General features: G+C 36.8%; 2 protein-coding genes across 2 annotated transcripts in view; both read left to right on the top strand.

Annotated features, from left to right (window-relative positions):
- The first annotated feature begins 2331 nt into the window (after positions 1-2331).
- The window catches only part of LOC141778354 (myelin-associated glycoprotein-like), a 39804-nt gene continuing 18661 nt past the window's right edge, over positions 2332-23474 (top strand). Inside the window, exons 1-2 of the mRNA XM_074652573.1 lie at positions 2332-2382; positions 4410-4479. Of these exons, the coding sequence (XP_074508674.1) occupies positions 4437-4479 (43 nt within the window). The 5' untranslated portion in view covers positions 2332-2382; positions 4410-4436. The remainder of the gene's footprint in view (positions 2383-4409; positions 4480-23474) is intronic.
- LOC141778288 (sialoadhesin-like) lies at positions 10942-22087 on the top strand. The gene is made up of 8 exons (XM_074652464.1): positions 10942-10984; positions 11076-11201; positions 11588-11899; positions 12170-12361; positions 12879-13142; positions 13589-13852; positions 20663-21044; positions 21142-22087. The coding sequence occupies exons 1-8, from the start codon at positions 10942-10944 to the stop codon at positions 21248-21250; spliced, it is 1692 nt and encodes a 563-aa protein (XP_074508565.1). The 3' UTR covers positions 21251-22087.

Below are 23474 nucleotides of genomic sequence, written 5' to 3'. Positions count from 1 at the left end.
TAACACTTGAACAGGGATCTGATATGTAGAGTATTCTGTTATTTCTTATGACAGGTTGTGAGCAACATTATGGACCGTACGGTGGAGTCCTTCTCTTGGCTGTTGCTGGTGTATCTCTCGGTGTCAACGTCCTGTGCATTGTCTGCATGGTGTTCCTTTGGTATGTTATTACACTGGACTATACTTTTTCTTATGAAAGCTCTGTTGATGACATATACAGTAGGTATTTATGTATTTTTCTTTGTTTTCCTCAAAAGGAAAGCAAGAAAGAATGTGAAGCCAGAAGAAGAGGACAGAACTTACATGTCACTGGAGCGTAGAGACAGATCTCCGGAGTATGATGTCATTGCCCAAACTCCAAAATGACCAAGTCAACTTCCACTGATCTTGATAATTATCAGATAACTTTACTGAAGGGTGTCTTGTATCTTATATATTATTTGACATCCTTTGTCGCTCTGCTCTTTTCTGCAACGCCTTAAATTGACACTTTAGTGATAGGAGTGTTTATAAATCAACTATCTACGGGGGTTGGACACAAAATATGAACAACTATACAATGTAATTTAAATAAATACTCTCTATGAAGCATCTAATGCTCAACTTGGGTTTACATGTCATCAGAGAGGTATTGATTATATTACATGGTAGTTTTAAGCTCTGTTGATCAAGAGTAGTAAATGTTTTATTTAAAAAACGATTTTAAATATCCAACTAGAATTATCAGCATGTCCGAACCATAGCATGTTTATAAGAAGAGAACGTAGCCACCGTGATGTCACCCAGTGGTTTCTGGACAGCCGTTTTGAAGCCTCAGAATTTTGGTTTTTGGCCGTCGCTATCTTGTTTTTTTGCAACCAGAAGTGACACGAGAGGCTGGAGCTAAGTACAACAGAATGCTGAATAAGACATTTTTAGGCGACAAAAATGTTACAAGGAACTTACATGACGTGAAAACACACTTCGAAAGAGTTAAAGTTGTAAAAGGAAAAAAAACAGACAACTCCCAGACCGCTGTGGTAGTGACCTGTCAATCACAAGGTAGCCGCGCCCTAAAGCATCCCCTGCTTTATGGTCTATTTGACTCTAAATGGGACCATAATTTACTAAATGAACATCATGCTTTATTGAAGAAGACTTGAAACTAGAGATTGAGACCATAAACTCATGTTTACAATGTTTACTGAGGTAATAAATCAAGTAAGGAGTAGGCTCATCTTCTCATAGACTTCTATACAATCAGATTTCTTTTTGAAGTCGCCCCCTGCTGGCTGTTAGAAAGAATGCAAGTTTAAGGCACTTCAGCGTTGGCTTCACTTTTCAGACCCGTAGGTAACCCACTGGTCTGAACCTCTACTTATAGGTGAGGACAATAACATGAGCAGATACACAATGCAATGCAAAACAGCACTGTGATTAATACTAGAGATACGAGGCTTTGTGGGGTTATACTGCTTAATTATTGCTGAAACTGGATCACAGAGGTATTCATTTAACTTTGTGGTCTCTTCTGAGTTGGTGGTGGTTTTGTATTGAACTGCTTTATATTTCCAGGTGTATTTTGTCTCTTAAATGTACAGTACATACATGGAGGGAACATGTATGTCATCAAAACTCCAAACAACTGCTTCAACAATCACCACTGAACTGAGTGAACTCTTCTCTGACATTCAATAAAGGTCAAACATCCTGAGGTTCATACGTAGAGCTGTTGAATTGGACTGAATCCCATTCTAAAATGTTTGTGTGCATATCACTGTCTGCCTCCCATACATGATAATAATAATTAACAGTCCTGTATTATCATTCACTTTGTATTACTGTTGTTCTCATGGATGAACCTTTACTTGTTTACATGCTTTCATTCAGTGTCTCATGAAATCATATGAGACTACAGTGTTGATTTGAATTTGACTGATGATGAATGTGCTATTTCCATAATTATGGCATTATTTTTTGTAGCAATGTAAAAACTTAAGTTTCCTGCTATTTCTATTGTTTTATGATTCTGTTAATTATCACGGGACGCTTTGATAATAAAGGCTAATTAAAGGTTTCTGTAGTGTCTTAATCATTTGCAGAAATTCCCATTACCAGGTTGGTAATACAAACATTATATTTCATTTTAGGTCCAAAGACTGATATTTGGATGGAAGCAGAATATTTGAGATTAGTAAAGCAAAAGGTAGGATCAGGACAGATGTGAGACTGTTTAAAACCATTTCTGATAAAAAGTACATTTCATTGTCACACGTATGTGAGTTTTTAGAGACTTCCTCATTTTCAAGTCTTGCAGGTTGTTTGAAAAAGCAGCACAACTTTTAAGGAACTTCACTTCTCTACACATCTTTCACCTATCTGCTCGAAAGACCTGAAGAAAATGTAAGTCACAACAACTTCTTTCTTATGACGCATATAAATCATCAAAACTGATTTTTTTCCCACCCCTACTAAAAACGTAACCATAAAGTCACGAGAGTTTAGATCAAAGAACTATTTCAAAGGTAGAAAGAAAAACACTTTGTGAAAGGTGGCAACATTTCTATTTAAAACTCTTAAGCTGTCATTGGATTGTTGTTTTGGACATTGTTACTGTTGAATATATTAGTTGCATAAAACAATAGCTCTGTAAATATATAGGAAATAAATAAAAGACTGTATGTTTGTCAGGTTTGCCTTTAGCAATTAGCTTCCTTTTTCCATGATATCATTTCATCTTCGTCTTCTTGTTTAAAAACGCAGCATTTTGTGGTAATCATAAACTGAATGTTTATTTGTTTTTCTTTCACATTAAGTACAAACACTAAGACCTAGTCCACACGGACAGAGTTAAAAAAAAGAGTCCAAGTAAAAGTTAGAAAACAATAACTGTAATATGTTGCATTTTGTTGTCTTGAGCTGTTAGACTACCTGTTAACAAACAGTAAAGCACATACTAGTACTAGTAGAGCAACAACTGTGTTGATGAAAACTGGCAACGTCACTCTGTCTGAAACGTACAAGAGACGATGGAAGATTAGGATAAAGAAGTAATTCAGACAAGAGATAGTTCTTCTGGTAAAACTTTGGACATACTGTATAATACTGTAAAAACTCAGCTTGGTGAGGTGTTACTTCAGGTCACATTAAACACACTAAAAAGTAAGTACTTACTCCTTTATACCTCTTTTATCAAGAAAGAAGTATCTATGAGTAAGTAGTGTGTATAAAATATATAAATATATATATAGTAGGGTTGCCAATTGATTAAAATAATTAATCGCGATTAATTTCAAATCAGACATTTTTTTATCTGTTCAAAATGAACCTTAAAGGGAGATTGTTCAAGTATACTCTTATCAACATGGGAGTGGGGAATATGTTTTCTTTATGCAAATGTATGTATATATTTATTATTGGAAAAAACATACTCAAATCATAACATGGCAAACTGCAGCCCAACAGGCAACAACAGTGTCAGTGGGCTGACTTGACTATGACCCTAATATAAAGGTATTAAACGAAAGGGAAAAAAAAAAAATGAAAGAAACATGTCAGTAAATTAATTTACATATTAGTCAACAGTATCTTAAAAAGTGATGTTGAACATACTAGAGAGCAGGAAGTGGGGCGTTTTAATACCTCCAAGAGTCACACCAGATATTTCAACACACTTTCTCACACTCTGTCACACACACACAAATTAAACATTTGTGAAATTTGTCAAAGAAGGTTTTAAAAATTGTGTCTTTTGTAGTTAGGCTGTCTTATTCTCTCACTCTCGTTGTGCTCCGGGTCCATTTATAGTGCCTGTATTTAGTGTGAGCGAGTTTCACATACCTACTGTAAGCCTTCCACTTCCTGAAACAAATTTAAGAAATGGGTGACACCCCAAACTTAGCTAATAATTTAAGAAGGTGACGTGATGGTAAAGTTGCAAAACACTAGCAGTCAATACAGAGAAGTAAGACAAGTATTAACTCTTAAATGAAACCATATATGGTTATATTTACAAGAGGTGGACGAGCGGCAGAAGCGTATAGAAAAAGCTAGATTTAGAAAGATACCCATGTACGTGGACAAAACCTAAACCAGTATTACCCTTCTGTTGAATATCTCCATCACCAAAGTTTCTTAAAGGTCTGGAAAATTTGCAAGTAATACACCCCCTTTTCCCCTTATGAATAATAATAGGTGTCCTCATGAGATGCTGACACACCTAAAATAATTTAATCCTGTACAGGCGTCTTTGGAATCTTTTCCAAATTGATTAAGATCGAAAAAGAAATATAGGCTCAGCAGAACATTTCTCCATCTGCAACCTCTGCAAATATTGCATTCAATAGTGGCCTCCAACATAAACCTGACTATAAAAAGTTAATTAGGGATGAAATGCACTAAACATGTGAATGTTAATGTGTAATCTCCAGAGTTTCTGCCTCTCCGGACACACAAAGATGGCTGCAGCTCTGACTCTCCTCATTGGTTCTCTGCTGCAAGGTGAGTTGAAGTTCATTCACATTTAAATCAGTGACTATAAAAACTATAACTATAACTATGTAATGTTAGTCAATGATTTATATTCTGCCGCCTTTTTCTTAAAACTTAAATCTGATGGGTGAAAAATTAAACATCTAAAGAAAAACACTGTGGGAACAAATCTTAATCTTTGCCGTCGTTATTTTGGATTATTCTAAGAATGAGGTTTAGTGGTAAGATTTTAGCAAAAACTCCTCATGACTGTAAAGTAGTATTCATTTTGTTTCTTGTGTTTCAGGTGCCCTGTGTGGAGAGTTTAAGGCATTACTGCCAAAGACTATAGAGGTTCTTAGTGGATCCTGTGTGACCATCCCCTGCTCCTTTGCCATAGAGGACAAGTTTGAATCAAACTTAGATAGCACATGTAAAGCACTATGGATAAATGATCAATATACTGTTGTGTTTGACAGCAGTTATCCACACCAAACTACAATAAATGGAGACTTGACAAGAAAAGACTGCACCACAACCCTGAACAACATGGAACCTGCTTACACTGATAACTATTTCTTCAGAGTAGAATGCAACAATGCTCTGAAATTTAGTTTTGCTCAACAAAAAATCTCTATATCAGTCAAAGGTAGGTTTTAAAGTCTGTTTACTTGCTTTCAGTCATTCATTTCCCTTGTAGAACTGCTGTGACTTTGTTTTGCATTCATTGCATTTGGCAAATAGCATAGAAATGGAGAGAAATGACTGTTTATTTAGTGACTGGTTCATATGTACCTTCCCACCAGCTGATCCTCCCAGACCGACTCTGACTCCGTCCACACTGAAGGTGAAGGAGGGAACCTCAGTGAGATTGATGTGCTCTGCTCCAGCTCCCTGTCCGTCTCATCCTCCAACTCTGACATGGACCTCTGGCCTGGGTGACGGTCAGGAGACACTGCAGGAGAATCAGGACAAAACTAAAGTCAAGACCTCTGTTGTGAACTTCACTGCTTCTCACCACCATCATGGAAAGACAATCTCCTGTACTGCCGTCTACAACAAACAAGATGGCAGCACTGAGTCAGCTGTTAGCCCCAATTTAACAGCTGATGTTTCATGTGAGTTCATTCGTCATTTGTAAAATATTGACACTTCCGTGTTTTCAGGAAATAACAAAGTAAAAGCCATGAAACCAAATTTAAACACATGAAATGGATGACAATTTGATTACAGTCTCATTTTCACCTCCACTCCCATTAAAAGTTAACTATTTTCTTATATTAACTTATAACCTTCCTTGACTCAACTTGACTTAACTCTAACATTTCCTGTCCATTCATTACAGTTGCTCCACAGATCCTGCCCTCACCTGACTGCACCAAAGCTGCAGCCCAGCTCAACTGTTCCTGCAGGACCGTGGGAAATCCCTCTCCCTCTTTACAGTGGTATTTGGATGGGTTACCTGTCAATCGCTCTGACAGGTTTGCAATCAGCCATGAGCCTCTGAATGACACAGGTCTGAAGAGCATCATCACTGTGAATCAACCACAGGAGAGCGATCTTTCCACCTTGATCTGCAGCAGCTCCAACTCTCTGGGATCTACTAGTCAACGGTTTTATATCTACAGCCTTGAGCGTCAAACATCTGGTCAAGGTCTGTATTTGGCTGTTGCTGGTGTATCTCTCAGTGTCAACGTCCTGTGCATTGTCTGCATGGTGTTCCTTTGGTATGTTATTACACTGGACTATACTTTTTCTAATGAAAGCTCTGTTGATGACATATACAGTATGTATTTATGGATTTTTCTTTGTTTTCCTCAAAAGGAAAGCAAGAAAGAATGTGAAGCCAGAAGAAGAGGACAGAACTTACATGTCACTGGAGCGTAGAGACAGATCTCCGGAGTATGATGTCATTGCCCAAACTCCAAGATGACCATTTCAACTTCCACTGATCTTGATAATTATCAGATAACTTTACTGAAGGGTGTCTTGTATCTTATATATTATTTGACATCCTTTGTCGCTCTGCTCTTTTCTGCAACGCCTTAAATTGACACTTTGGTGATAGGAGTGTTTATGAATCAACTATCTACGGGGGTTGGACACAAAATATGAACAACTATACAATGTAATTTAAATAAATACTCTCTATGAAGCATCTAATGCTCAACTTGGGTTTACACGTCATCAGAGAGGTATTGATTATATTACATGGTAGTTTTAAGCTCTGTTGATCAAGAGTAGTAAATGTTTTATTTAAAAAACGATTTTAAGTATCCAACTAGAATTATCAGCATGTCCGAACCATAGCATGTTTATAAGAAGAGAACGTAGCCACCGTGATGTCACCCAGTGGTTTCTGGACTGCCGTTTTGAATCCTCGGAATTTTGGTTTTTGGCCGTCGCTATCTTGTTTTTTTGCAACCAGAAGTGACACGAGAGGGTGGAGCTAAGTACAACCGAACGCTGAATGAGACATTTTTAGGCGACCAAAATGTTACAATTAACTTTCATGAAGTGAAAACACACTGTGAAAGAGTTAAAGCTGCAAAAGGAAAACACGGACAACTCCCAGACCGCCGTGGTAGCGACCTGTCAATCACAAGGTAGCCGCGCCCTAAAGCATCCCCTGCTTTATGGTCTATTTGACTCTAAATGGGACCATAATTTACTAAATGAACATCATGCTGTATTGAAGAAGACTTGAAACTAACGATTGAGATCATAAACTCATGTTTACAATGTTTACTGAGGTAATAAATCAAGTGAGAAGTAGGCTCATTTTCTCATAGACATCTATACAATCAGACTTCTTTTTGAAGTCGCCTCCTGCTGGCTGTTAGAAAGAATGCAAGTTTAAGGCACTTCAGCATTGGCTTCACTTTTCAGACCTGGAGGTAACCCACTGATCTGAACCCCTACTGGCAACTAAAAGGTGAGGACAATAACATGAGCAGATACACAATGCAATGCAAAACAGCACTGTGATTAATACTAGAGATACGAGGCTTTGTGGGGTTATACTGCTTAATTATTGCTGAAACTGGATCACAGAGGTATTCATTTAACTTTGTGGTCTCTTCTGAGTTGGTGGTGGTTTTGTATTGGACTGCTTTATATTTACAGGTGTATTTTGTCTCTTAAATGTACAGTACATACATGGAGGGAACATGTATGTCATCAAAACTCCAAACGACTGCTTCAACAATCACCACTGAACTGAGTGAACTCTTCTCTGACATTCAATAAAGGTCAAACATCCTGAGGTTCATACGTAGAGCTGTTGAATTGGACTGAATCTCATTCTAAAATGTTTGTGTGCATATCACTGTCTGTCTCCCATACATGATAATAATAATTAACAGTCCTGTCTTATCATTCACTTTGTATTACTGTTGTTCTCATGGATGAACCTTTACTTGTTTACATGCTTTCATTCAGTGTCTCATGAAATCATATGAAACTACAGTGTTGATTTGAATGTGACTGATGATGAATGTGCTATTTCCATAATTATGGCATTATTTATGTAGCAATGTAAAAACTTAAGTTTCCTGCTATTTCTATTGTTTTATGATTCTGTTAATTATCACGGGACAGTTGACTGAGTCTATGTCATCACCTTCTCGATCCAGATTTATTGGTCAGTCTGTAGATTTGAAACAGCAACATTTCTGTTAAATTGGTGGGATTTCAGTATTAAGTTTAACAGTGTTATTGTTTTTATAGTATGTGTAAATCGCTTTGACAATAAAGGCTAATTAAAGGTTTCTGTAGTGTCTTAATCATTTGCAGAAATTCCCATTACATTATTAGGTTGGTAATACAAATATTATATTTCATTTTAGGTCCAAAGACTGAATATTTGGAAAGTAAAAGCTAGGATCAGGACAGATGTGAGACCGTTTAAAACCATATCGGATAAAAAAAAAAGTACATTTCATTGCCACATAAATGTGAGTTTTTAGAGACTTCCTCATTTTCAAGTCTTGCAGGCTGTTAGAAAAAGCAGCACAACCTTTAAGGAACTTCACTTCTCTACTCATCTTTCACCTATCTGCTCGGAAGACCTGAAGAAAATGTAAGTCACCACAACTTCTTTCTTATGACGCATATAAATCATCAAAACTGATTTTAAATATAATATAAAATACTAAAACTTAGTGGTGTGCTTAGATGAACCATTACATATGATTTTGTACAATAAAAAGAAATTAGGTCTCGGAAAATTCAGAAATGGATTCAGAATCTTAGAAGATAAGAATCGAGATTCTTACATGAATTGATTTTTTCCCCACCCCTACTAAAAACGTAACCATAAAGTCACGAGAGTTTAGATCAAAGAACTATTTCAAAGGTAAAAAGGAAATGAACTCTTAAGCTGTCATTGGATTGTTGTTTTGGACATTGTTACTGTTGAATATATAAGTTGCATAAAACAATAGCTCTGTAAATATATAGGAAATAAATAAAAGACTCTGTATGTTTGTCAGGTTTGCCTTTAGCAATTAGCTTCCTTTTTCCATGATATCATCATTTCATCTTCGTCTTCTTGTTTAAAAACGCAGCATTTTGTGGTAATGATGAACTGAATGTTTATTTGTTTTTCTCTCACAGTAAGTACAAACACTAAGACCTAGTCCACACGGACAGAGTTAAAAAAAAGTGTCCAAGTAAAAGTTAGAAAACAATAACTGTAATGTGTTGCATTTTGTTGTTTTGAGCCGTTAGACTACCTGTTCAAAATGTACCTTAAAGGGATATTGTTCAAGTATACTCTTATCAACATGGCAGTGGGGGAATATGTTTCCTTTATGCAAATGTATGTATATATTTATTATTGGAAAAAATATGCTCAAATCATAACATGGCAAACTGCAGCTCTGTCTTGAGCTGTTAGACTACCTCTTAACAAACATTAGAGCACATACTAGTTATAGTAGAGCGATAACTGTGTTGATGAAAACTGGCAACGTCACTCTGTCTGAAATGTACAAGAGACGATGGAAGATTAGGATAAAGAAGTAATTCAGACAAGAGATAGTTCTTCTGGTAAAACTTTGGACATACTGTATAATACTGTAAAACTCAGCTTGGTGAGGTGTTACTTCAGGTCACATTAAACACACTAAAAAGTAAGTGCTTACTCCTTTATACCTCTTTTATCAAGAAAGAAATATCTATGAGCAAGTAGTGTGTATATATATATTAGGGTTGCTAATCGATTGAAATAATTAATCACGATTAATTTCAAATAAATCACACATTTTTTTATCTGTTCAAAATGTACCTTAAAGGGAGATTGTTCAAGTATACTCTTATCAACATGGGAGTGGGGGGATATGTTTTCTTTATGCCAATGTATGTATATATTTATTATTGGAAATCAATTAACAACACAAAACAATGACAGATATTGTCCAGAAACCCTCACAGGTACTGCATTCAGCATAAAAACTATGCTCAAATCATAACATGGCAAACTGCAGCCCAATAGGCAACAACAGCTGTCAGTGTGCTGACTTGACTATGACCTCAATATAAAGGTATTAAACGAAAGGGAAAAAAAAAAAAAATTAAAGAAACATGTCAGTAAATTAATTTACATATTAGTCTATAGTATCTCTAATGAAATTTGGTTTGAGTCATTTAAAATGTGATGTTAAACATACAAGATAGCAGGAAGTGGGGCATTTTAACACCTCCAAGAGTCACACCTGATATTTCAACACACTTTCTCACTCTCTGTCACACACACACAAATTAAAAATGTGTGAAATTTGTCAAATAAGGTTTTAAAAATTGTGTCTTTTGTAGTTAGGCTGTCTTATTCTCTCACTCTCGTTGTGCTCCGGGTCCATTTATAGTGTCTGTATTTTGTGTGAGCGAGTTTCACATTCCACTTCCTGAAAAAAATTTAAGAAATGGCTGACACCACAAACTTCGCTAATAATTTAAGAAGGTGACGTGATGGAAAAGTTGCAAACACTAGCAGTCAATAAAGAGAAGTAAGACAAGTATTAACTCCTATAAATGGTCATATTTACAAAAGGTGGACGAGCGGCAAAAGCGCAGAGAAAAAGCTAAGTTTAGAAAAATACCCATGTACGTGGACAAAACCTAAACCAGTATTACCCTTCTGTTGAATATCTCCATCACCAAAGTTTCTTAAAGGTCTGGAAAATTTGCAAGAAATACACCCCCTTTTCCCCTTATGGATAATAAATAGGTGTCCTCATGAGATGCAGACACACCTAAAAGAATTTAATTTTGTACAGGCGTCTTTGGAATCTTTTCCACATTGATTATGATCAAAAAAGAAATATAGGCTCAGCAGAACATTTCTCCATCTGCAACCTCTGCAAATATTGCATTCAATAGTGGCCTCCAAAATAAACCTGACTATAAAAAGTTAATTAGGGATGAAATGCACTAAACATGTGAATGTTAATGTGTAATCTCCAGAGTTTCTGCCTCTCCGGACACACAAAGATGGCTGCAGCTCTGACTCTCCTCATCGGTTCTCTGCTGCAAGGTGAGTTGAAGTTCATTCACATTTGGGCCATCAAACAGTAAAAACTCCTCATGACTGTAAAGTAGTATTTATTTTGTTTCTTGTGTTTCAGGTGCCCTGTGTGGAGAGTTTAAGGCATTACTGCCGCAGACTATAGAGGTTCTTAGTGGTTCCTGTGTGACCATCCCCTGCTCCTTTGACGTAACAGCCCAATATGAATCGAACTTAGATAGCACATGTAAAGCAGTATGGAAAAAAGATGGAAGTACTGTTGTGTTTGACAGCGGTAATTCACAACAAACTACAATAAATGGAGAACTGACAGGAAACTTGACAAGAAAAGACTGCACCACAACCCTGAACAACATGCAACCTGCTCACAGCAATAACTATTACTTCAGAATAGAATGCAACAATGATCTGAAATATCGTTTTGACAAACAAAAAATCTCTATTTCAGTCAAAGGTAGGATTTAAAGTCTGTTTACCTGCAATGCAGTCATTAATTTCCCTTGTAGAACTGCTGTGACCTTGTTTTGCATTTATTGCATTTGGCAGAAAGCATAGAAATGGAGAGAAATGTCTGTTTATTTAGTGACTGGTTCATATGTACCTTCCCACCAGCTGATCCTCCCAGACCGACTCTGACTCCGTCCACACTGAAGGTGAAGGAGGGAACCTCAGTGAGTTTGATGTGCTCTGCTCCAGTTCCCTGTCCGTCTCATCCTCCAACTCTGACATGGACCTCCGGCCTGGGTGACGGTCAGGAGACACTGCAGGACAATCAGGACAAAACTAAAGTCAAGACCTCTGTTGTGAACTTCACTGCTTCTCACCACCATCATGGAAAGATAATCTCCTGTACTGCCGTCTACAACAAACAAGATGGCAGCACTGAGTCAGCTGTTAGCACAAGTTTAACAGCTGATATTTCATGTGAGTTCATTTGTCCTTACTAGCACCGATGATTAAATGATAGCTTTGAATTTAGACTGCTTTTATTGCCAACATCGTATGGTTTCCACACATTTAAAATCATGTTCATGCATTTCAATTAACTTAATTAAATTAATTAGTATGGGCTTAAAAACAGTCCAACAAGTGCCAAAAAAGCAAGAAAAAAAGTGACATAATCTTTCTTTATTTTATGTAAAATCAGATTAAGTTAAACCTAGAAATGATACAAATGATTTATTCATTTTGCAGATTCACCCAAAAACACCAGAGTGTCAGTCCATCCCTCAGGTCCAGTACCAGAGGGCAGAGATGTGACTCTGACATGCAGTAGTACTGCCAACCCAGCAGTAAGGAGCTACACCTGGTACAGAGCTGACGGAGGCCAGGAGACTGTTATTGGGACCGGACATGTTCTGACCATTAAAGCATTTAAAGACAACAGTCTGTTTTTCTGCCAGGCTGAAAATGATATTGGAGCTAGACGATCCGACAACAGACATATAGATGTTCAATGCAAGTATTACATTTCAACATTTTTACTCTAAGTAAAGTCATATTTCAATAAACTGATTGAAATTGATTCAAAAGTTCATCTAATGTTTTATCTAATTTTTCATAAAGCTGTTATTTGATCTGCTTAGCCTTTATTTATTACTTTAATTTACACATTTTATTGATCAATCTCTTGAATCAATAAATGCATTTTAATTAAATAACACATTATATGAAAGGTTATACATTTCCACAGAATTCAAAACACAAGATTTATATATTGGACTTTTAGAATAGTTGGGAAACAGGACAAAACAGTATTTTATTAATCAGATGCAGTGTAAAAAAAAATGCTGTCAGCATTCTTAATCTGTTTCTATTACAATAAAGATATCAGAAGCTAGAACCTACAGCAGACAATATAACACATACCAATAATATTAATGTTTCATTACTCATTTTTCAGATTCCCCCCAAAACACCACATTGTCAGTCCATCCCTCAGGTCCAGTACCAGAGGGCAGAGATGTGACTCTGACATGCAGTAGTACTGCCAACCCAGCAGTAAGGAGCTACACCTGGTACAGAGCTGACGGATGCCAGGAGACTGTTATTGGGACCGGACATGTTCTGACCATTAAAGCATCCAAAGACGACGGTCCGTTTTACTGCGAGGCTGGAAATGACATTGGAGCTGGACGATCCAACCTCACTCAAATAGATGTTCAATGTAAGTATTACATTTCAGAAGTTTTACTTTGCATAAAGTCATATTTCAGTTAACTGATTGAAATTGATTAAAAAGTTCATCTAATGTTTTATCTAGCTTTTCATAAAGCTGTTGATTTGATCTGCTTAGCCTTTATTTATTACTTTAATTTACACATTTTATTGATCAATCTCTTGAATCAATAAATGCATTTTAATTAAATAACACATTATATGAAAGGTTATACATTTCCACAGGATTCAAAACACCAGATTTATATATTGGACTTTTAGAATAGTTGGGAAACAGGACAAAACAATATTTTATTAATCAGATGCAGTGTAAAAAAAAATGCTGTCAGCATTCTTAATCTGTTTCTATTACAATACAGATATTAGAAGCTAGAACCCACAACAGACAATGTAACACATACCAATAATATTTATGTTTCATTACTCATTTTTCAGATTCCCCCAAAAACACCACAGTGTCAGTCCATCCCTCAGGTCCAGTACCAGAGGGCAGAGATGTGACTCTGACATGCAGTAGTACTGCCAACCCAGCAGTAAGGAGCTACACCTGGTACAGAGCTGACGGAGGCCAGGAGACTGTTATTGGGACCGGACATGTTCTGACCATTAAAGCATCTAAAGACGACGGTCCGTTTTACTGCCAGGCTGAAAATGACATTGGAGCTGGACGATCCAACCTCACTCAAATAGATGTTCAACGTAAGTATTACATTTCAGAAGTTTTATGTTCCATAAAACATGATAGGCCAATTGCAGTAAAAAATGATTTAAATACCCGTTAACTTGGGCATGAAATTCAGTGTTTGTCATACCTTGATTTATTTGTGCCAGCGTGCCACAAAATCAACGTTGACAGCCACATATTGATTTTCTATTTATTTTTATTATTTAAAATAAGTAAAATATGAATTCATTGTAGAGCTGCGCACAGCACATTGATTCACCCAGCCCCTCCTTGCCCCGCTCTCTCTCTCTCTCTCTTTCTCTCTCTGTCTTTCAAAATGGGGAATAGTTAATTTTCCCTATTTAATTCACTATAAGTGAGCCCAATGTGAGTAAGAGTCCTAAGACTGACTATATTCTGATAATAGGTTTCACTTCCTCCACGATTATCTCCTCAACTGGAGTTGACAACTATAGAATTCTGGTCTTAATCAGATCAGACAACCAAAATATTTTCAGATGGAGGTCCCTGAAGAAAAATCTTATCGAAGTCTGTGACCTAATGTGGCAAAAGCATTTTTCTTTTCCTTGAGAAAGAATCTATCACACATAAGTAGCGCTGCACAGTGCTGTGTCGCTCAAGGCCCGCTTAGACACGGTATCATGGAAAAATAGATATTTGAATAGTTTGAACCTACAGTATGTAAATGTAACACTTGAACAGGGATCTGATATGTAGAGTATTCTGTTATTTCTTATGACAGCTTGTGAGCAACATTATGGACCGTACAGTGGAGTCCTTCTCTCGACTGTTGCTGGTGTATCTCTCACTGTCAACGTCCTGTGCATTGTCTGCATGGTGTTCCTTTGGTATGTTATCACACTGGACTATACTTTTTCTTATGAAAGCTCTGTTGATGACATATACAGTATGTATTTATGTATTTTTCTTTGTTTTCCTCAAAAGGAAAGCAAGAAAGAATGTGAAGCCAGAAGAAGAGGACAGAACTTACATGCCACTGGAGCGTAGAGACAGATCTCCGGAGTATGTCATTGCAAAAACTCCAAAATGACCAAGTCAACTTCCACTGATCTTGATAATTATCAGATAACTTTACTGAAGGGTGTCTTGTATCTTATATATTATTTGACATCCTTTGTCACTCTGCTCTTTTCTGCAACGCCTTAAATTGACACTTTAGTGATATGAGTGTTTATAAATCAACTATCTACGGGGGTTGGACACAAAATATGAACAACTATACAATGTAATTTAAATAAATACTCTCTATGAAGCATCTAATGCTCAACTTGGGTTTACACGTCATCAGAGAGGTATTGATTATATTACATGGTAGTTTTAAGCTCTGTTGATCAAGAGTAGTAAATGTTTTATTTAAAAAATGATTTTAAGTATCCAACTAGAATTATCAGCATGTCCGAACCATAGCATGTATATAAGAAGAGAACGTAGCCACCGTGATGTCACCCAGTGGTTTTGTGGACTGCAGCTTTCAAGCCTCGGAATTTAGTTTTGTGGCCGTCGACATCTTGGTTTTTTGTGACACAAGAGGGTGGAGCTAAGTACAACCGAACGCTGAATGAGACATTTTTAGGCGACCAAAATGTTACAATTAACTTTCATGAACTGAAAACACACTGTGAAAGAGTTAAAGCTGTCAGACCAAAACACGAACAACTCCCAGACCGCCGTGGTAGCGACCTGTCAATCACAAGGTAGCCCCGCCCTAAAGCATCCCCTGCTTTATGGTCTATTTGACTCTAAATGGGACCATAATTTACTAAATGAACATCATGCTGTATTGAAGAAGACTTGAAACTAGAGATTGAGACCATAAACTCATGTTTAAAATGTTTACTGAGGTAATAAATCAAGTGAGGAGTAGGCTCATTGTCTCATAGACTTCTATACAATCAGACTTCTTTTTGAAGTCGCCTCCTGCTGGCTGGTAGAAAGAATGCAAGTTTAAGGCACTTCAGCATTGGCTTCACTTTTCAGACCTGGAGGTAACCCACTGATCTGAACCCCTACTGGCAACTAAAAGGTGAGGACAATAACATGAGCAGATACACAATGCAATGCAAAACAGCACTGTGATTAATACTAGAGATACGAGGCTCTGTGGGGTTATACTGCTTAATTATTGCTGAAACTGGATCACAGAGGTATTCATTTAACTTTGTGGTCTCTTCTGAGTTGGTGGTGGTTTTGTATTGGACTGCTTTATATTTCCAGGTGTATTTTGTCTCTTAAATGTACAGTACATACATGGAGGGAACATGTATGTCATCAAAACTCCAAACAACTGCTTCAACAATCACCACTGAACTGAGTGAACTCTTCTCTGACATTCAATAAAGGTCAAACATCCTGAGGTTCATACGTAGAGCTGTTGAATTGGACTGAATCTCATTCTAAAATGTTTGTGTGCATATCACTGTCTGTCTCCCATACATGATAACAATAATTAACAGTCCTGTCTTATCATTCACTTTGTATTACTGTTGTTCTCATGGATGAACCTTTACTTGTTTACATGCTTTCATTCAGTGTCTCATGAAATCATATGAAACTACAGTGTTGATTTGAATTTGACTGATGATGAATGTGCTTTTTCCATAATTATGGCATTATTTATGTAGCAATGTAAAAACTTAAGTTTCCTGCTATTTCTATTGTTTTATGATTCTGTTAATTATCACGGGACAGTTGACTGAGTCTATGTCATCACCTTCTCGATCCAGATTTATTGGTCAGTCTGTAGATTTGAAACAGCAACATTTCTGTTAAATTGGTGGGATTTCAGTATTAAGTTTAACAGTGTTATTGTTTTTATAGTATGTGTAAATCGCTTTGACAATAAAGGCTAATTAAAGGTTTCTGTAGTGTCTTAATCATTTGCAGAAATTCCCATTACATTACCAGGTTGGTAATAAAAACATTATATTACATTTTAGGTCCAAAGACTGAATATTTGTATGAAAGCAGAATATTTGAGATTAGTAAAGTAAAGCAAGGATCAGGACAGATGTGAGACCGTTTAAAACCATATCTGATAAAAAAAAAAGTACATTTCATTGCCACATAAATGTGAGTTTTTAGAGACTTCCTCATTTTCAAGTCTTGCAGGCTGTTTGAAAAAGCAGCACAACCTTTAAGGAACTTCACTTCTCTACTCATCTTTCACCTATCTGCTCGAAAGACCTGAAGAAAATGTAAGTCACCACAACTTCTTTCTTATGACGCATATAAATCATCAAAACTGATTTTAAATATAATATAAAATACTAAAACTTAGTGGTGTGCTTAGATGAACCATTACATATGATTTTGTACAATAAAAAGAAATTAGGTCTGGGAAAATTCAGAAATGGATTCAGAATCTTAGAAGATAAGAATCGAGATTCTTACATGAATTGATTTTTTCCCCACCCCTACTAAAAACGTAACCATAAAGTCACGAGAGTTTAGATCAAAGAACTATTTCAAAGGTAAAAAGGAAATGAACTCTTAAGCTGTCATTGGATTGTTGTTTTGGACATTGTTACTGTTGAATATATTAGTTGCATAAAACAATAGCTCTGTAAATATATAGAAAATAAAAAAAGACACTGTATGTTTGTCAGGTTTGCCTTTAGCAATTAGCTTCCTTTTTCCATGATATCATCATTTCATCTTCGTCTTCTTGTTTAAAAACGCAGCATTTTGTGGTAATGATGAACTGAATGTTTATTTGTTTTTCTCTCACAGTAAGTACAAACACTAAGACCTAGTCCACACGGACAGAGTTAAAAAAAAGTGTCCAAGTAAAAGTTAGAAAACAATAACTGTAATGTGTTGCATTTTGTTGTTTTGAGCCGTTAGACTACCTGTTCAAAATGTACCTTAAAGGGATATTGTTCAAGTATACTCTTATCAACATGGCAGTGGGGGAATATGTTTCCTTTATGCAAATGTATGTATATATTTATTATTGGAAAAAATATGCTCAAATCATAACATGGCAAACTGCAGCTCTGTCTTGAGCTGTTAGACTACCTCTTAACAAACATTAGAGCACATACTAGTTATAGTAGAGCGATAACTGTGTTGATGAAAACTGGCAACGTCACTCTGTCTGAAATGTACAAGAGACGATGGAAGATTAGGATAAAGAAGTAATTCAGACAAGAGATAGTTCTTCTGGTAAAACTTTGGACATACTGTATAATACTGTAAAAACTCAGCTTGGTGAGGTGTTACTTCAGGTCACATTAAACACACTAAAAAGTAAGTGCTTACTCCTTTATACCTCTTTTATCAAGAAAGAAGTATCTATGAGCAAGTAGTGTGTATATATATTAGGGTTGCTAATCGATTGAAATAATTAATCACGATTAATTTCAAATAAATCACACATTTTTTTATCTGTTCAAAATGTACCTTAAAGGGAGATTGTTCAAGTATACTCTTATCAACATGGGAGTGGGGGGATATGTTTTCTTTATGCAAAATGTATGTATATATTTATTATTGGAAATCAATTAACAACACAAAACAATAACAGATATTGTCCAGAAACCCTCACAGGTACTGCATTCAGCATAAAAACTATGCTCAAATCATAACATGGCAAACTGCAGCCCAACAAGCAACAACAGCTGTCAGTGGGCTGACTTGACTATGACCTCAATATAAAGGTATTAAACGAAAGGGAAAAAAAAAAAAAATTAAAGAAACATGTCAGTAAATGAATTTACATATTAGTCTATAGTATCTCTAATGAAATTTGGTTTGAGTCATTTAAAATGTGATGTTAAATATACAAGATAGCAGGAAGTGGGGCATTTTAACACCTCCAAGAGTCACACCTGATATTTCAACACACTTTCTCACTCTCTGTCACACACACACAAATTAAAAATGTGTGAAATTTGTCAAATAAGGTTTTAAAAATTGTGTCTTTTGTAGTTAGGCTGTCTTATTCTCTCACTCTCGTTGTGCTCCGGGTCCATTTATAGTGCCTGTATTTAGTGTGAGCGAGTGTCACATATCTACTGTAAGCATTCCACTTCCTGAAAAAAATTTAAGAAATGGCTGACACCACAAACTTCGCTAATAATTTAAGAAGGTGACGTGATGGAAAAGTTGCAAACACTAGCAGTCAATAAAGAGAAGTAAGATAAGTATTAACTCCTATAAATGGTCATATTTACAAAAGGTGGACGAGCGGCAAAAGCGCAGAGAAAAAGCTAAGTTTAGAAAAATACCCATGTACGTGGACAAAACCTAAACCAGTATTACCCTTCTGTTGAACATCTCCATCACCAAAGTTTCTTAAAGGTCTGGAAAATTTGCAGGTAATACACCCCCTTTTCCCCTTATGAATAATAATAGGTGTCCTCATGAGATGCTGACACACCTAAAAGAATTTAATCCTGTACAGGCGTCTTTGGAATCTTTTCCACATTGATTATGATCAAAAAAGAAATATAGGCTCAGCAGAACATTTCTCCATCTGCAACCTCTGCAAATATTGCATTCAATAGTGGCCTCCAACATAAACCTGACTATACAAAGTTAATTAGGGATGAAATGTACTAAACATGTGAATGTTAATGTGTAATCTCCAGAGTTTCTGCCTCTCCGGACACACAAAGATGGTTGCAGCTCTGACTCTCCTCATCGGTTCTCTGCTGCAAGGTGAGTTGAAGTTCATTCACATTTGGGCCATCAAACAGTAAAAACTCCTCATGACTGTAAAGTAGTATTCATTTTGTTTCTTGTGTTTCAGGTGCCCTGTGTGGAGAGTTTAAGGCATTACTGCCGCAGACTATAGAGGTTCTTAGTGGATCCTGTGTGACCATCCCCTGCTCCTTTGACGTAACAGCCCAATATGAATCGAACTTAGATAGCACATGTAAAGCAGTTTGGAAAAAAGATGGAAGTACTGTTGTGTTTCACAGCGGTAATTCACAACAAACTACAATAAATGGAGAACTGACAGGAGACTTGACAAGAAAAGACTGCACCACAACCCTGAACAACATGCAACCTGCTCACAGCAATAACTATTACTTCAGAATAGAATGCAACAATAATCTGAAAAATCGTTTTGACAAACAAAAAATCTCTATTTCAGTCAAAGGTAGGTTTTAAAGTCTGTTTACCTGCAATGCAGTCATTAATTTCCCTTGTAGAACTGATTTGACCTTGTTTTGCAATTATTGCATTTGGCAAATAGCATAAAAATGGAGAGGAATGACTGTTTATTTAGTGACTGGTTCATATGTACCTTCCCATCAGCTGATCCTCCCAGACCGACTCTGACTCCGTCCACACTGAAGGTGAAGGAGGGAACCTCAGTGAGTTTGATGTGCTCTGCTCCAGTTCCCTGTCTGTCTCATCCTCCAACTCTGACATGGACCTCCGGCCTGGGTGACGGTCAGGAGACACTGCAGGACAATCAGGACAAAACTAAAGTCAAGACCTCTGTTGTGATCTTCACTGCTTCTCAAGACCATCATGGAAAGACAATCTCCTGTACTGCCGTCTACAACAAACAAGATGGCAGCACTGAGTCAGCTGTTAGCCCCAATTTAACAGCTGATATTTCATGTGAGTTCATTCGTCATTTGTAAAATATTGACACTTCCGTGTTTTCAGGAAATAACAAAGTAAAAGCCATGAAACCAAATTTAAACACATGAAATGGATGACAATTTGATTACAGTCTCATTTTCACCTCCACTCCCATTAAAAGTTAACTATTTTCTTATATTAACTTATAACCTTCCTTGACTCAACTTGACTTAACTCTAACATTTCCTGTCCATTCATTACAGTTGCTCCACAGATCCTGCCCTCACCTGACTGCACCAAAGCTGCAGCCCAGCTCAACTGTTCCTGCAGGACCGTGGGAAATCCCTCTCCCTCTTTACAGTGGTATTTGGATGGGTTACCTGTCAATCGCTCTGACAGGTTTGCAATCAGCCATGAGCCTCTGAATGACACAGGTCTGAAGAGCATCATCACTGTGAATCAACCACAGGAGAGCGATCTTTCCACCTTGATCTGCAGCAGCTCCAACTCTCTGGGATCTACCAGTCAACGGTTTTATATCTACAGCCTTGAGCGTCAAACATCTGGTCAAGGTCTGTATTTGGCTGTTGCTGGTGTATCTCTCAGTGTCAACGTCCTGTGCATTGTCTGCATGGTGTTCCTTTGGTATGTTATTACACTGGACTATACTTTTTCTAATGAAAGCTCTGTTGATGACATATACAGTATGTATTTATGGATTTTTCTTTGTTTTCCTCAAAAGGAAAGCAAGAAAGAATGTGAAGCCAGAAGAAGAGGACAGAACTTACATGTCACTGGAGCGTAGAGACAGATCTCCGGAGTATGATGTCATTGCCCAAACTCCAAGATGACCATTTCAACTTCCACTGATCTTGATAATTATCAGATAACTTTACTGAAGGGTGTCTTGTATCTTATATATTATTTGACATCCTTTGTCACTCTGCTCTTTTCTGCAACGCCTTAAATTGACACTTTGGTGATAGGAGTGTTTATGAATCAACTATCTACGGGGGTTGGACACAAAATATGAACAACTATACAATGTAATTTAAATAAATACTCTCTATGAAGCATCTAATGCTCAACTTGGGTTTACACGTCATCAGAGAGGTATTGATTATATTACATGGTAGTTTTAAGCTCTGTTGATCAAGAGTAGTAAATGTTTTATTTAAAAAACGATTTTAAGTATCCAACTAGAATTATCAGCATGTCCGAACCATAGCATGTTTATAAGAAGAGAACGTAGCCACCGTGATGTCACCCAGTGGTTTCTGGACTGCCGTTTTGAATCCTCGGAATTTTGGTTTTTGGCCGTCGCTATCTTGTTTTTTTGCAACCAGAAGTGACACGAGAGGGTGGAGCTAAGTACAACCGAACGCTGAATGAGACATTTTTAGGCGACCAAAATGTTACAATTAACTTTCATGAAGTGAAAACACACTGTGAAAGAGTTAAAGCTGCAAAAGGAAAACACGGACAACTCCCAGACCGCCGTGGTAGCGACCTGTCAATCACAAGGTAGCCGCGCCCTAAAGCATCCCCTGCTTTATGGTCTATTTGACTCTAAATGGGACCATAATTTACTAAATGAACATCATGCTGTATTGAAGAAGACTTGAAACTAACGATTGAGATCATAAACTCATGTTTACAATGTTTACTGAGGTAATAAATCAAGTGAGAAGTAGGCTCATTTTCTCATAGACATCTATACAATCAGACTTCTTTTTGAAATCGCCTCCTGCTGGCTGTTAGAAAGAATGCAAGTTTAAGGCACTTCAGCATTGGCTTCACTTTTCAGACCTGGAGGTAACCCACTGATCTGAACCCCTACTGGCAACTAAAAGGTGAGGACAATAACATGAGCAGATACACAATGCAATGCAAAACAGCACTGTGATTAATACTAGAGATACGAGGCTCTGTGGGGTTATACTGCTTAATTATTGCTGAAACTGGATCACAGAGGTATTCATTTAACTTTGTGGTCTCTTCTGAGTTGGTGGTGGTTTTGTACTGGACTGCTTTATATTTACAGGTGTATTTTGTCTCTTAAATGTACAGTACATACATGGAGGGAACATGTATGTCATCAAAACTCCAAACGACTGCTTCAACAATCACCACTGAACTGAGTGAACTCTTCTCTGACATTCAATAAAGGTCAAACATCCTGAGGTTCATACGTAGAGCTGTTGAATTGGACTGAATCCCATTCTAAAATGTTTGTGTGCATATTACTGTGTCTGCCTCCCATACATGATAATAATAATTAACAGTCCTGTCTTATCATTCACTTTGTATTACTGTTGTTCTCATGGATGAACCTTTACTTGTTTACATGCTTTCATTCAGTGTCTCATGAAATCATATGAGACTACAGTGTTGTGAATTTGACTGATGATGAATGTGCTATTTCCATAATTATGGCATTATTTTTGTAGCAATGTAAAAACTTAAGTTTCCTGCTATTTCTATTGTTTTATGATTCTGTTAATTATCACGGGACAGTTGACTGAGTCTATGTCATCACCTTCTCGATCCAGATTTATTGGTCAGTCTGTAGATTTGAAACAGCAACATTTCTGTTAAATTGGTGGGATTTCAGTATTAAGTTTAACAGTGTTATTGTTTTTATAGTATGTGTAAATCGCTTTGACAATAAAGGCTAATTAAAGGTTTCTGTAGTGTCTTAATCATTTGCAGAAATTCCCATTACATTATTAGGTTGGTAATACAAATATTATATTTCATTTTAGGTCCAAAGACTGAATATTTGGATGAAAGCAGAATATTTGAGATTAGTAAAGTAAAAGCTAGGATCAGGACAGATGTGAGACCGTTTAAAACCATATCGGATAAAAAAAAAGTACATTTCATTGCCACATAAATGTGAGTTTTTAGAGACTTCCTCATTTTCAAGTCTTGCAGGCTGTTAGAAAAAGCAGCACAACCTTTAAGGAACTTCACTTCTCTACACATCTTTCACCTATCTGCTCGGAAGACCTGAAGAAAATGTAAGTCACCACAACTTCTTTCTTATGACGCATATAAATCATCAAAACTGAT

Source organism: Sebastes fasciatus, chromosome 12 (genome assembly GCF_043250625.1).
Source record: "Sebastes fasciatus isolate fSebFas1 chromosome 12, fSebFas1.pri, whole genome shotgun sequence".
Classification (NCBI taxonomy): domain Eukaryota; kingdom Metazoa; phylum Chordata; class Actinopteri; order Perciformes; family Sebastidae; genus Sebastes; species Sebastes fasciatus.
Note: the sequence above shows the minus strand (reverse complement) of the source record. Positions and strands in the feature narration are given on the sequence as shown.

Coding starts and splice junctions, on each gene's coding strand:
- LOC141778288 (XM_074652464.1), top strand. CDS start 10,942: ATGGCTGCAGCTCTGACTCTCCTCATCGGTTCTCTGCTGCAAG. Junction 10,985..11,075: donor CATCGGTTCTCTGCTGCAAG/GTGAGTTGAAGT, acceptor CTTGTGTTTCAG/GTGCCCTGTGTGGAGAGTTT. Junction 11,202..11,587: donor ATCGAACTTAGATAGCACAT/GTAAAGCAGTAT, acceptor CCTTCCCACCAG/CTGATCCTCCCAGACCGACT.